At 43.6% G+C, this 14,342-nt stretch overlaps 1 protein-coding gene across 1 annotated transcript in view; it reads left to right on the top strand.

The window, feature by feature from the left end:
- The window catches only part of adcy7 (adenylate cyclase 7), a 53,084-nt gene that overhangs the window by 16,936 nt on the left and 21,806 nt on the right, over window positions 1–14,342 (top strand). The window contains exons 5-12 of the mRNA XM_080729933.1: window positions 193–353; window positions 3,104–3,215; window positions 6,843–6,970; window positions 7,639–7,797; window positions 8,361–8,493; window positions 9,079–9,264; window positions 9,421–9,467; window positions 14,317–14,342. The exon at window positions 14,317–14,342 is cut by the window's right edge and continues 34 nt beyond it. Coding sequence (XP_080586059.1) covers window positions 193–353; window positions 3,104–3,215; window positions 6,843–6,970; window positions 7,639–7,797; window positions 8,361–8,493; window positions 9,079–9,264; window positions 9,421–9,467; window positions 14,317–14,342 — 952 coding nt within the window. The remainder of the gene's footprint in view (window positions 1–192; window positions 354–3,103; window positions 3,216–6,842; window positions 6,971–7,638; window positions 7,798–8,360; window positions 8,494–9,078; window positions 9,265–9,420; window positions 9,468–14,316) is intronic.

Raw genomic sequence — 14,342 nt, 5'->3', positions numbered from 1 at the left:
GCAAGTACTGGGAGCTGATGGTAGGTGTGGCGCTCCACCTCAGCAGTCCATCTCCCAGGGGTCTAGCACATTGTAACGGTGACAGACTCCCGCGTGTTACCGGCTGATACCGACAATAAGCCACTCCCGACCTACTTGCAATGGCTGACTCGACAAAACTCTTGCTAAAATGAAGCTAATTTGTGTGTGTAGGAGAACCTGCTGCAGTCTGTCCTGCCTGTCTACATCTCCATGAAGATGAAGCTGGCCATCATGGAACGCCTTCAGGACTGCAAGGACAAGGAGGAGCAGCAGAGGCTGGTCAAAGACAACAACTTCCACAGTCTCTACGTGAAGAGACACGAGAATGTCAGGTACCGTAGCACCAATCCCCCACTCTCAACCACTTTGTCCACTTTGGTCTCTGTGGCTTCCAATGGAAACCTCCAGTCACTTCCTGACTTGCCTACGGTATTGCTGACGTTTGGAAAGTCCGCCAAAGGGATTGAATTAATATGTTTGTTCATGGACCCCATCTGAAAATATATGTGATCATGCGGCCTAGTTGCTCCTTTTGGGCTTGTTTTCGTAGACCTGTCTGCTCGTTTCTCTCATGACATCCGGCGAGACTGTCTATACAGACACAGGAACAGCCTGTGCAGAAAGGGACCAGCAGTATTTTCAGCAATACAACTTAAAAGACATGTTTCAGGGACCTCAGAGACCTGTATTAACTAGTATAATATGTAACCTTTTAAAGAGGCCTTCTTATTAGTGAGGCGTGAGTCAAAAGAACTTGCAATTCTAGTGGTTAAATTTCCATCCCTCCTGTCTCCACATTAATCTGAAAGGAAAAAAATTGATCCAGCCCAAACCATGAAACTGTTCTGCCTATTCTCTTGGCATCTTGCCTTCAAGCCTTTGGCTCTTCACTCTCTTATATTTGCTTTCCCATGTCTCATACTTTTTTTTTGGCAGGCAAAAAAAGGCAAGGTCAAGTTCAGTTCTCTTTTATTGAATTAATTTAATTTCCTTTATTTCCCTTAATTAATTCTTTCACCTGAAGCCCCTGTGGCTTTCGTGTGACCTCTTCAATTTCTTCAGTTTTGTCCCATGCATTGTGTCTTCACAACGAAGCCAGGCCAAGTTCCGCTCTCTTTATTGAATTAAGTAAATGTCCCGTATGTCCGTTTGTCGGCTTTGCATGCAACTCTCACAAAAGCTCTAGTCAATCTTGTGGAAACTTGGGTTTCAAGTGTCCTTTTTATACATCATCACATAAAAAAACAGTCCATTAACTGTTTGACTGAGGAAGACAAAAGTCGAAACGTCAGTCACCCCTGGCTGCAAAACAATAAAACACCAGTGTAGACCAGTGGAGTAAGACTTTATGTGCCACAAGGCATGAAGTGGATAGGTACTGTAACAGGTAACAGACCATTGGAGTGCTCCAATATCTTTTATTTGTGTAGTCTCTCCTGACCTGAAGTGGTATTATTCTCTCTGATACAACAGTCCATACACAAAAACCAAATCACAGACACTAGGAAAAGGAAATGAGTATCATTGTGTTGGCAGCAGAGCACAGAGCTAGTCGAAGCTTTTTTTCGTCCTTTTACTGGGGGTTTTATTAATTTAGAACGTGTTGACAGGTGCTGGGTTGCCTTACACTGAACTTTGGCAGATGGCTCACACAGAATAAAGGTCTCTTTTTTTGCCCTTCCTTTCAGTAATTGCCAGTAAGGTATCCTGTCTGCCTTACCTAGTGGAACAATATAATGGGGTATCCATGAGCATAGTGAGATTCTCAGTCCATTAAATGGTGACATTCAATTACACCAGGCTTACAACAGAAATGTCCTTTAATAACGTTGCTGTCGGGCAGAAACCTTGTATCTCTTCTTATGTTTTCCCGTAAATTAACACCCTACTTCGTCATACAACAGTGTCACACAAAATAGCAAATCTACAAGCTTCCAATTGTCACAATGTGACGTGTTGTGAGCTTTTGGTCTGCACTTCCTGAACAGTTTTGGATATTTTTTTTCACCCGACGATAACATACCTAGGGATGTATCCCTGCCTAAACTAGTGAGCCATTTTTGAAAAACATTTTAAAGTAGTTCAAATAGTCGACCTGAATTTACAGTAGGCTATTATCCACTCAGAGAACCTGGGTAAAATGGTCTCCTTTATCTGGCGATAGAGAGGTCTCTGACAGCGCACGGTTGTTGTTTGGCGCTGTGTTCTATTAAGCCCCACAATACGTAGGTGTGGAATGATAGCTTGAATCTCTGATCCATCCCTGTTATTATTCCCGGCAGGCCTGTCATTAGCTCTGTTGTCTGTCTCAGAGTGTCAGGAAGCACCTGGCTGTTTGTCAGCCAGTCAGTCAGTCAGTCAGTCAGCCAGCCAGTCAGTCAGTCAGCCAGTCAGTCAGTCAGTCAGTCAGCCAGTCAGTCAGTCAGTCAGTCAGTCAGTCAGTCAGTCAGTCAGTCAGTCAGTCAGTCAGTCAGTCAGTCAGTCAGTCAGTGGAATAGGTCATGCTGTGTATACCATTGTCTGTCCCTGTGGTTGTCAGCCACTGCGCTGGCATGCATGCATGCAGACATTTCAGAGTTTAGAGATAATCTCCTACAACTGTGGTTCCCAAAAGATGTGTTGTCGAGGCACATTGGTGTTCCTTCCGTGAGACAAGTCCAGGTGTTCCTCTGGTTTTTGTGACAACCATGAAGATGTGAATGTTTTTTTCTTCTTCTATGAATACATGTGTGTGCCTTGAGGTTTCTACTTAGCTCACTTGTGTGCTTGTTCTTTCAGCACAGAAGGTTTGAAAGCCACTGAGAGTGTTTCATTTCTCAGAGAGAATAATCCCTGGGCACTTCAGGAGAGACTTCCCAAATAAAATACTGAAGCACTCGGCTGGTCTGCAGGTATTTATTATTTTGCAGGGGTGACTCACCCCTGCAAAATAATACATATTCTCTAAAATAAAAGTTCTCTCTGATTCAAGTTGTCCCTGTTGAGCACTGAAGAGCCCTTCTACCTTCAACTGGCTGAAGCGCGCTGGACTTCTCTTTGTGCCCCTTTGTTTAATTTCTGTTGTGTCATTTGTCTCCTTCAGTATCCTGTATGCTGATATCGTGGGCTTCACCAGACTGGCCAGTGACTGTTCACCCAAGGAGCTGGTCATTATGCTCAATGAACTGTTTGGCAAGTTTGACCAGATTGCCAAGGTGAGTTGTTTGTGCTTCCCATTAGATACTGGGGTTGATCATTAATGACGTTAACACTGACCTCCACGTTTCACTTTCACATTAGAATTGACATCATTGTCTCCACCAGCCGAAGGCATGGGGGAGAGTATGTTTTCCCCTCCGTCCGTCCGTCCGTCCGTGCGTCCGTTTGTCCGTTACCAGCTAATCTCCGGCGTCGTTGGCCCGGTCGCTGGCAAACTGTGCACACACACTCACTCGATACCAATTCAGAACCTCTGCCCCAAATATTTCAAATGGGCCTGTTCTAGCGCCACCTGGAGGCCGACTTTTGCAAAACTAACTTTTGCCAGTACTCCTACAGATTTTGTCCAAAAGTCATGCAAATCGGTAGACAGTATCTCTACAGTCATGTGATCGACATGGATGTGTCAGATTTTCCATATTCCATCCTGATTGGCTAAAACTGGCTTTCAAAGTTAGCAGGATTGGTCAGTTTTGAATAAAATGCCTGAAATCATGAACGCAGTGTGCGATTTTGGTGAAATTGTGCATGCACATTCCCAATAGGCAGAGGAATAAATGCCACTTAAATGTTTTCAAATCGGCCTCATGGTGGCGCTATAACAGGCCGATTCGTGTTTTTTCCACTCCACTGATCAGTGTACAACTTTGTATGTGCACTCCCTAGAAGCCAAGGAAAAACCTTTGCCCTGCTTTTTCATATCTGCCTTTTATAGCGCCACCTGGAGGCCGACTTGTGTAAAACACATTTTTCCTATTAGTCCTTGAGATTTTATCCAAAAATCATGCAAATCAGTACACAGTATCTCTATAGTCATGTGATCAAGACAGATCTGTCCGATATTTCATATTCCATCCTAATTGGCTAACATTGGCTTCCAAAGTTTGCAGGATTGGTTCATTTTGAACAAAATCACTTAAATAATGAACGCAGCTTGTGATTACAGAGAAATTCTGCATGCACATTCCCACTAGGTCAAGGAACAAATGCCACCATTTTCACATTGGCCAGTTATAGCGCCACCAGCAGGTCGACTTTTTCCAAACACATTTTTGGAACAAAATGCCTCAAGTCATACAGGGTCACATAAGGCCAAAGAAGACATGGCACCCTTTTCACATTTATCGCCACCAGGACCTACTTTACCTGGTGGAGACCTGTGCTCGGAAGAGCACTGCTTCTAGTTATATTATCGTTTTTTTATGTTTTGTTGTAAATTAATGCAAGATGCAATTAATGCAATTAATGCATACAAGAGTGTCACACAAAAAGTAGTGATAATAGCAGATCTACAAGCTCACAACGCCTCACGATGATAGTCTATTTTCACTTCGCTATTACCAGTAAGACTCCCTAATCGGGAGATAAGCGACCGTTGGTCGCTTATCTCCACAAATATCACAGCCTCCACCTCTCACGTCATACGGGCAGCCATAGTTACACCTGGAATGTTGAATCTCCATATATGGAGATAACCTACCCATCACACAAAGTCTGACCTCACCAGCCCATACCTGGGCATGGACGACTTATATCTCCATATACGGAGATGGCCATATATGGAGATACGATGACATCACAGAGTCCACAGCTGATGATGTGGCGTGATGTCATACAATACACAAACAAGCCCTATATAAAGGGGCAATTCTCACCAGGGAAGAGAGCATTCCCCACTAGCTGAGTATCTTAAGATGGTTGGATGTGATGATAAGCCACAAATAGGCCAAAAGTTTGTTTTACCAATTATCAAGACATACGGGCAGTTGACAGTTTGCCATTGTACTCATTGAAGTTGAATCTCCATCTGAATCCCTTTTATGCCCATATATGGAGATCCCTGCTCTGAGTATCTGACATCACTAATCCCTTTTATGCCCATATATGGAGATCCCTGCTCTGAGTATCTGACATCACTAATCCCTTTTATGCCCATATACAGTATGGAGATCCCTAACAGAATCCATTTTATGCCCATATATGGAGATACCTGCTCTGAGTATCTGACATCACTGTGATGTCACCTGTTTATGCCTAAATATGGAGATCCCTGCTCTGAGTATCTGACATCACTGCGATCTCACCTGTGATGTCACAGTGACACATCACCTCAGTATCTGTGATGTCACAGTGACACATCACCTCAGTATCAGGCGTTACACGTATACATTGAGCAGGGCAAAGGTGTGACGTGTGTGACGGACGGACGGACGGACGGACGGACGGACGGACGGCCGGTGGAGGTTTTCATACTAAACTGCGACCTTACGGTCGCAAAAAAGAATTATAACAAAAGGAATGGTTTTGGACTTGAAAAGTTTTTCTTTGTCGGGTGGAAACCTCATTATGTCCAAAACTGTTACTTTTCAGGATCCAAAAATAGCGAAAGTCGCAGATATAGAAGCACAAAACGTGTCGTATTGCACCGCGTTTCCAGCTTGTGGATCTGCTGCTTTTGATGCTTTTGTTTGAAGCTGTAGTATGATTTCATTTAAACAAAAAACAAACAAAAAAACAAACAAACACAAAAGGTTAGACTGCAACGATATCTACTCAACATTCCCCTGAGTTCTTAAGGGTGATGTATACGTAGTTGTGCGCAGGTGTCATGTACTGAAGATAGCATAATAATAATCTACAAGTTCACTACGTGTCACAGTACGATGCTTTGTGAACTTGGTGGATTGCCTATTTCCGGTGCATGACAACAGAATGCTTGAGTAAAACTGTCTATACTGTAGCTCTCTCAGGTGTGAGCATACAGGTACAGAAATGAGATATAAACGCTCACACCCTGAGGGCTCCAATGCAACAGTTGCTTTATTGCACCAAATAACTGGGCACAAAGCTCTGAGGAAGAGCTTTGTGTCCAAAACGTTATTTGGTGCAATAAAGCATCTGTCGCATTGGAGCCCTCGTCGCTCAGCACCTGCCAAAATTTGGGTGCGGGATGTGCATGTCTGCTCTCTCTTTTCAAGCATCCAGGTACAGTACATACAGTATGTGTGTAACCTTTGTCTCCTCCCCCATGCCAATACTCCCCAGAGGGCAGTTGTTGCTCTCTACGACTTTGCGTTTTCAGTCAGCGTGTCTGCTTTCAGGAGTTTAGCCTATTTAGGCCAAGAATTATTTAATGCTTTAACTATTGAAAAATAGCAGATATACAAGCTCACAGCACGGCACCGAGTGCCATGCTGTGAGCTTGTAGATCAGCTATTTTTGAAAAACCTTGAAATGTGTGCAAATTATTCAATATATGAAATGAAAAAAGTTTGAGAACCACTGATTTAGAAGAATGATTTAGATGTCCGGTCAAATTCCGATGTCATATTCAAAGACTTGCACATATTTTCACGTTTAAAAAAAATAGCAGATATACAAGCTCACAGCGCGGCACCGGGTGCCGCGCTGTGAGCTTGTATATCTGCTATTGTTCAATAGTTAAAGCATAAAATAATAGTTAAAGTGGTTAAAATCTTAACACGACGCGGACATCCGGACACGCTCCAGGTCTTAAAGCGTTTAACATAAGATCAAATCAGTTAATGAATAACCAGAAATAATAACTGGGGAAAACATAACCGGTTAAACTCAATGTGTTTTTTTTCCATTGCCGTTCTAAGGAGAACGAGTGCATGAGGATCAAGATCCTGGGCGACTGCTACTACTGTGTGTCTGGGTTGCCGGTCTCACTGCCCAAGCACGCCAAGAACTGTGTCAAGATGGGCCTCGACATGTGTGAGGCTATCAAGTGAGTTTTCTGGCGGTCACAGAGCTACAGCACCACAGTGTTTTTGATGACAAAAGTCACGATAATAACCGCACTCTGAGTCTGAACACATCCACCTGGTTTACCTTAAGGCTTAACCTGTAACCTAGAAACGGACGCTGCCAGCTGTGTAGTAACGAGGCAGTGTTGCTTTCTAATGATAATCATCACGATCTCTAATAATGGAACCTTGGCCCCATGCCTATCACTGCAGTACCGTGCCAATATCTCATGGTAGATCTCTCTCTCCCCCTCTCTCTTTTTCTCCATCCCTTTATCGCATTCAACCACTTAAACCCTCTATACAGTATAGAGTCTATACTTAGTAATAATTATTATGCAGTTAACTCATTATTAATTGACTGGGGTCAGCTCTAGATCCGCTCTTTTTATTCCATCCATGCATCCATCCATCCATCCATCCATCCATCCATCCATCCATCCATCCATCCATCCATGCATCCATCCATCCATCCATCCATGCATCCATCCATCCATCCATCCATCCATCCATCCATCCATGCATCCATCCATCCATCCATCCATCCATCCATCCATCCATCCATGCATCCATCCATCCATCCATCCATCCATCCATCCATCCATCCATCCAAGCTTCCACACTCTGATGTGCTGTGTTTGCTGGTCAGGCAGGTGCGTGAGGCCACAGGAGTGGACATCAACATGAGAGTGGGCGTGCACTCCGGCAACGTCCTCTGCGGAGTGATTGGCCTTCGCAAGTGGCAGTTTGACGTGTGGTCACATGACGTCACCCTGGCCAATCACATGGAGTCTGGTGGCTTGCCAGGGTAGGTATATATACACAGTAGCAATCACTTAAATACAGTTCATGTACACATGTGCATGGTTAGGTGTACTTTACTTGAGTGTTGGTATGTTTGGACACTTACTGTACTTACACACGCTACATTTTAAAGACAAATAATGTATTTTTGAGCGGTGCTCCTGGAAAGAGCTCCACCATCTGTCCAGGCTCTAAAGTAAACTGACGCGTGGCCCACATCTTGGCACAAACGGCTCAAAGTTTGTTGTTCGCCCGTGGTCCCATTGGCCAAGCTTCTCAGGATGCGCTGTGATTGGCTGGCGGGACACTTTATGAAATTAACTCATAAATAGCACCTCTCACTCCACACTAGGTGTGATCTTTCTAGAAAGGGGAAAAGTACAGTATGAATTAACCACTTAAGCCTGATTTCAAATGTAGAGAAAATAGTAGATATACAAGCTCACAATGCGTTTGCACATCGGCTAATTGAAGGGCCTGCCCCTGTTCCTCACCTGTATTTAAGCCATTTGCAGCCTTTTCATGGAAAGGTATTACAGTGTGTGTTGGTCATCTCATGTTGTCCAGGCGGGTCCACATCACCGAGGCCACTCTGAAGCACCTGAACAAGGCCTATGAGGTGGAGGAGGGCAACGGCCATCTGAGGGACACCTACCTGAAAGAGCTCAATGTCCGCACCTACCTGGTCATCGACCCGCGGGTGAGTGACCAGTCTTTTTTTTAGTTCGAGAAATTTGATGGCCTTCCCGGGACCCAAACTAGTGAAAATAGCAGCTCTACAAGCTCACAACAACATATCCTGTTGCGACGGGTTGTGAGCTTAAGCCATTTAGGCCTGATCGCAAATCTGTGTCACTTTAGATTTGAACCACTTTAACCATTATTTTATGCTTTAACTATTACAAAATAGCAGATATACAAGCTCACAGCGAGCTTGTACATGTAGACTTGTAGATCTGCTATTTTTGAAAAATCTTGAACATTTGTGCAAGTCTTTTATATTTTTGACCCGATTCCATAAATGTCTTCTAAATCCTTCTTCTAAATCAGTGGTTCTCAAAATTGTTCATGTCTAGGACCCTCAAAATGACATGCATTTGGCCGCGGACCCCCATCTCAAAATCTGTTGTTCCAGGGACCGCCCAGAAGCAAATATTTGAGTTACAAATGTTCAAATGTTAAAAAGATATATTCAAAGACTTATAGCTAAAGAATTAAATAATTCTAGGCCTAAATGCCGACAATTGTAAATTGTGAAATGTGTGTGTGTTTGCCACGTCTTCAGTCTAAGGACCCGTCGCTGAGCAGCCGCAGCGCCAAGCCCCGGGTCAACGACGGGCTGAAGATGCGCGCGTCGGTCCGCATGACCCGCTACCTGGAGTCCTGGGGGGCCGTGAAGCCCTTCGCCCACCTGCAGAGCCGCGAGGGATTCACCACGGACAGCATGGTCAACGGCAAGATGCGCTGCAAGGTGAGTGTGGGCTGGACCAGTGATGGAAGAAACACTCACTCTTTAGTTGAGTAAAAGTATCAATACCCTATTGTAGAAATAGATAACTGTACTCAGTGTACTGTATACTGTATTTGATGGGAGATATTGTGTTTCTTTTTTCTCTCTCTGTTTCAGGACATTCCTCTGCGACCAGCTCCTTATACCAATAAGATCAGTGAGAGGTAAAGAACATGTTCAATACCAACTATTTGAAAGAAAGTGTTTTCAGTCCAGCACCCTTGGTTCTCTTGGCATTTTGTCATCATTGAAAAAGACAGTGAATGCAAAAAAAGTAATTGTCTTCACTGAAAAAGAAAGTAGAAGGAATGATACAACATAGGGAGGAAAGCAGAGAAAGGACCCTGGTGGGGTTTGATCATCCTGTGCCAGTATTATGCCAGTCATGGTTAGGGTTACCACTTACCAACTACTGTAAGAAAAATAAGGGACGCCCAGAAAAAGATCAAATCTCACTGTATTATATGTACAGTTTTTGTATTTTATATTAACCACTTGAATCCCAACATCCATATTATGGGGAGAACATTAGCCTAAAATAGCAGAACTACAAGCTGCAGTTCAATAAGGGACACATCTTTTAATTTCCAAATGAGGTACGATTCCCCATTTCAAAGGATGGTTAATGGCAACCCTAGTTGTGGTTAAAGAGACCTTACCCACTGCAACACTTGATCTGGGTTCTCTGTGCTTCATTAGTGCCCACTGGCCTGCCCTGATTTTGGCAGAATGTGTGGAGAGTTGTTCCCCTGCCACCGTTCTGTAAGGGAGGCCATAATAATGTCTTTCCCTTTGTCTTCACTCCTCAAACTTATCGCTGTGTCCCACATGCTGCTACCGTTAACCACTGTCCAAACACCTCTGGCTGTGTTGAAACAAATCCCTAGTTCTCCAGCAACACATCATCCTCCCATGTAAATGTGCTTAGATAATCATCAGTGGATCTCAAACTTGTTAGTGTCAAAGACCCCCCCAAATTTATATGTATTTGGCCGCGGACCAGGGACCCCCAGAAGAGAAGTTGTTAATAAAATTAAAAATAATGTCCGAACATTTCAGAGATTCATAAAAAGAAAAAAGAAAAAAGCAGATGTTCAAGCATAGTATAAAAGTATAAAATATGAATAAAGTGGCTAAAATGATTTTAACTAATTATGCTGGGGGCTCCCCCTGGAACCCCCTCAAGGACCCCTTGGAGTCCCCGGACCCCACTTTGAGAACCAATGAGATAGATAGAGCCCACACAGGAGGAAATTCAGGCGCCAGAGACAGCACAGCAGTAAAAGTTACAGATACATACATAGACGTACAGTAGGATACAGAAGAGTAACATCAACATGATGACACCCCGCAAATCATGGTTGTGTTGAAGGAGATGTTATCCACTTAATCCCTATTTTATACTTCTTGCATCACTTCTGCAGATGAAGAAGGGAGTTTCAGATGTTCAGAGTGGGTGCTGAGGTTTCCAGGAGGAGGCTAGTGTATATGTTAGTGTGGGATCACACCCGACCGCAACATTATTTACAGGCAGCCGTTAGCCGAGTGGGCAGAGGGAGACGCCATCTGGTAGTCAGAAGGTCACTGGTTTGACCCCCAAGTTGATATGTATTTGGCCACGGACCTCCATCAGAAACGCTTTGTGCCAGGGAGACCCCCAGAAGAGAATATTTATGTTAAAGAAATGCAAAATTATTTGAAAATGTCCAAACATTTTGGAGAAAAATTCAAATATAAAATGGCGGATGAATAGCCAATATATAAATGGATAAAGTGGTTAAAATGATTGTGACGCTATATTATCTACTTTTGCTGAGGACCTCCTGGAACCCCCCAAGGAACCCTGGGGGGGTTCCTTGGGGACCCCACTTTGACCACTGATCTACTGTACAAATTGTGTCGAATTGTCCCTGGCCAAAACACTTAACCCCTAATAGTTCCCCACCTAGCGTGCTCATCTCACCTGCTGGGTAAAAGCAAAAAAAGTTATTTTCCTCTTGGGACGATACAGTGCTCTTTAATTCACCATAAACCAAACAGTACTTCATTAACCAATCCTCTGCCTCCTTTTTCATAAAAGTGACACGTTTCCAGGCTTGTGGCTCTGCTACTTACTGTATGATGCTTTTGTGTGGCACTGTAGTATGATCAAGTAAGGACGTTAATGAAAAGAATATGGAAATAAGAGGTTTCTGCCCGACAGCAACGTTATGCAACAAACCTGAGCACGGTGGCCTACTAGTACTACAGTGTTTAAATAGTAACTGGTGGAGAGGCCTTAAGAACATAGAGAAAGTAGTTAATATAGCGTCACACTCTTTTTAACCACCTGCTGGTCACCATGAAAACCTCTATGACCTCAGGTCTATCCATTTAGATAGAAGTCTGATTCATTTGCGGATGCAGGCCTTCCCAAATATTTGAGCAACATCTGCTAGTTACAGTACAGTGACATCATCACGGGTAAATAACACATAACTCAAGTTATGCCCAAAGCCACGCTTTTACGCAACGTTGCGCAAATATCCCAAAATAAGCACTCTGCCTTTTTTTGCTTGGCCCACTTTAGCTTATAAGCGGCGAGACCAGAGCTCAGCTTGTCCATCAAAGCGGACAAGCGGCTGTGCTGTGTGTGGGTGCCAGCAGACTGGGACGGGGAAATGAGAAAATGATCCTTTTTTAAAAAGCCAAAGTCTGAGCTGTGGTTCAGAGGGAGGTTTATATGAGAAAGGAGGTTTTTGTGAGCAAAGAGGCCCGCTGCCGCTTGCATCATCTTCACATGCCATCCTTGTGTGTCCCCGGTCAGGTTTGGTCATGTTTTGATGATGTCACAAAAATGAGCCTTGGCTCTTTGGGTCTATAAGTCAACTTGCCTGAGGGGATTTTTCACAGTAAAGTCAGTCTGAACCACAGAATTTAACATTTCATTTTTGTTTTAATTTTGTAGCCGATCCCGAGAATACTCGTGAAAAATACTCGAGTACTCGGAGTGCCGATCCCGAGTATACTTGCGCTATATACTGTACAGTAAAGCTGGCACTCTTACCCTACGGTCCGTTGGAAAGTGCCGGCACGATTGGAGTCGCCGATTCATCATCATCGCGGATCCACGTGCACAAAATAGTAATCCCTTAACATGGTAGCCGACGGTCTATCTCATCTTTAATATCCATTTTCTCCAAAAAACACATTTGAAGCCAAGGATGGCATTAGATTCTCGCTATTATAACACAAGCTGAAAGGCAACGATCGGCCATTACTCCAACCGCATGGGACTATGACCACTTCCGGTGAATGACGTCATGACGTCAAACAGGAAATGTTTGCGCAATCGACTTCTGGCCTTCAAAATAAGAGACTGGCCGCGGATGGAGCAGGCGAAAGGCGCGCTGGACATTTAACCCGTTCATGACTGGAGCACTAAATGGGTTAAATAGCAGATCTACAGCTGCATAACACGTCACATTTTTTAAAGCCTCACTATGTAACCTTTTTTAGCAGATCTACAGCCGCACAACACGTCACACTTTTTAAAGCCTCACTATGTAACCTTTTTTTAACAAATAAAATGTAATTTGTCCAATCTGTATGCTAGAGTGTTAATACAAACGTATACAATTGGGGTGGTTATATTTTGTCTCCTTGCTCTTCTATTGAGACATTTAGATTGTGTCAAAGATCATGTCTCACAGGATCTGAAACTAATTTGACCTGATGGTCAAGATTACATTTATTTATTAGCTCAATGGTAAAAATGTCAGCAGGAAACCGGGTTCAAATCCGGGGGAGAAGGTTATGGGTAGGGTTTACATAGGTTTCCATTTTATCATTTTTGTCATAATGAAATGCCAAAAATAGTGATGCCAGAGTTAAAGTGGTCAATAAAAGTGTGCGGGAGTATACAGTAGGATATCCTCACATCCTCACAACCTAATTAAAATGCTGTAGTGTGTATGTCTCTCCGTGTGTGCATCTGCAACTCCACGTTCAGCAGTTGTTCAATTGTCTAAAAAACATAATACAAAAATCAATAACGCATATGCCTTGCTGACCATCAACCTTTCCACCTTCAGATGCGTCTCTACTTTTCAGAATCACAGAATGTTTAGATTTTTTTCCCAAATTTTGGCCTGTAGGCGGCGCAGGGGTGCACGGCTGGACTGGGCCAGACTGGGGCACCACACAGTAGGCGGTGTAGGGACGCACTGGGCCCCCCCATGCAGTAGGCGTTGCAGAGGGCCGTATCAGTTGGATCACTGCTGCAACGACGCTGTGAGCGCCTGCAAAGCAGGCGCGATCTCTAGATGTGAGCGGTCCGAAGGGCCGCGAACTTCTAGTTTATATAAAAATAATGGAAAAGGTCAATGCATATGACAAGAATGAAAGAATGTGTAACATTTACATAATGAACCTTCACTGTTGAGCTAGTGACCTTTTCTGTGTTCGATTTACACTGCGACATGCTGTGAGCTTGTCCATCTACTATATTCCCAGTCTTCCCAGAATATGGATGCTGGGGTTTTAAGTGTTTACTGGCCCAACCACTAATGTTACTTTTGTTCACTTTCATTTAGTTCATGTGAATGATGAACATCAAATCGTCTCTGTCGGGGGGAAAACTCATTATGTCCAAAACTGTTCCTTTTCAGAATTCAAATTTAAAAAAATCGCAAAAGCAGCAGATCGACAAGCTCAAAACATGTCTCTTCGCGTCGCGTTTCAAGCTTGCGGATCTACTAAATTACTTTCGATGCTTTTTGTGTGCATCGTAGTACGATCACATGGGGCATTAAAAAAAAATCACAAAGAATATGGAGATAAGAGGTTTCTGTCCCGACAACAACGATATCCACATAGATTAGAAACCAAACAATTCAATACCTGAACAATACAGACAACGGTGATCCAGGAGGAACACATGACTCATGACGAGGGAGGGTGAAGGTCCAGAGAGCTCCTCCAGGGTTGTGATGAATGTGTGTGTGTGTGTGTTTTTGGGTCTCCTCCTCACAGCTTTGATGAGTCAGTAGAGGAGCCCT

The sequence above is a fragment of the Nannobrachium achirus genome (assembly GCF_963921795.1).
Source record: "Nannobrachium achirus genome assembly, chromosome: 7".
Taxonomy (NCBI): Eukaryota; Metazoa; Chordata; class Actinopteri; order Myctophiformes; family Myctophidae; genus Nannobrachium; species Nannobrachium achirus.
The sequence above is the reverse complement of the archived record's forward strand: the minus strand, read 5'-3'. Positions and strand labels throughout refer to the sequence as shown.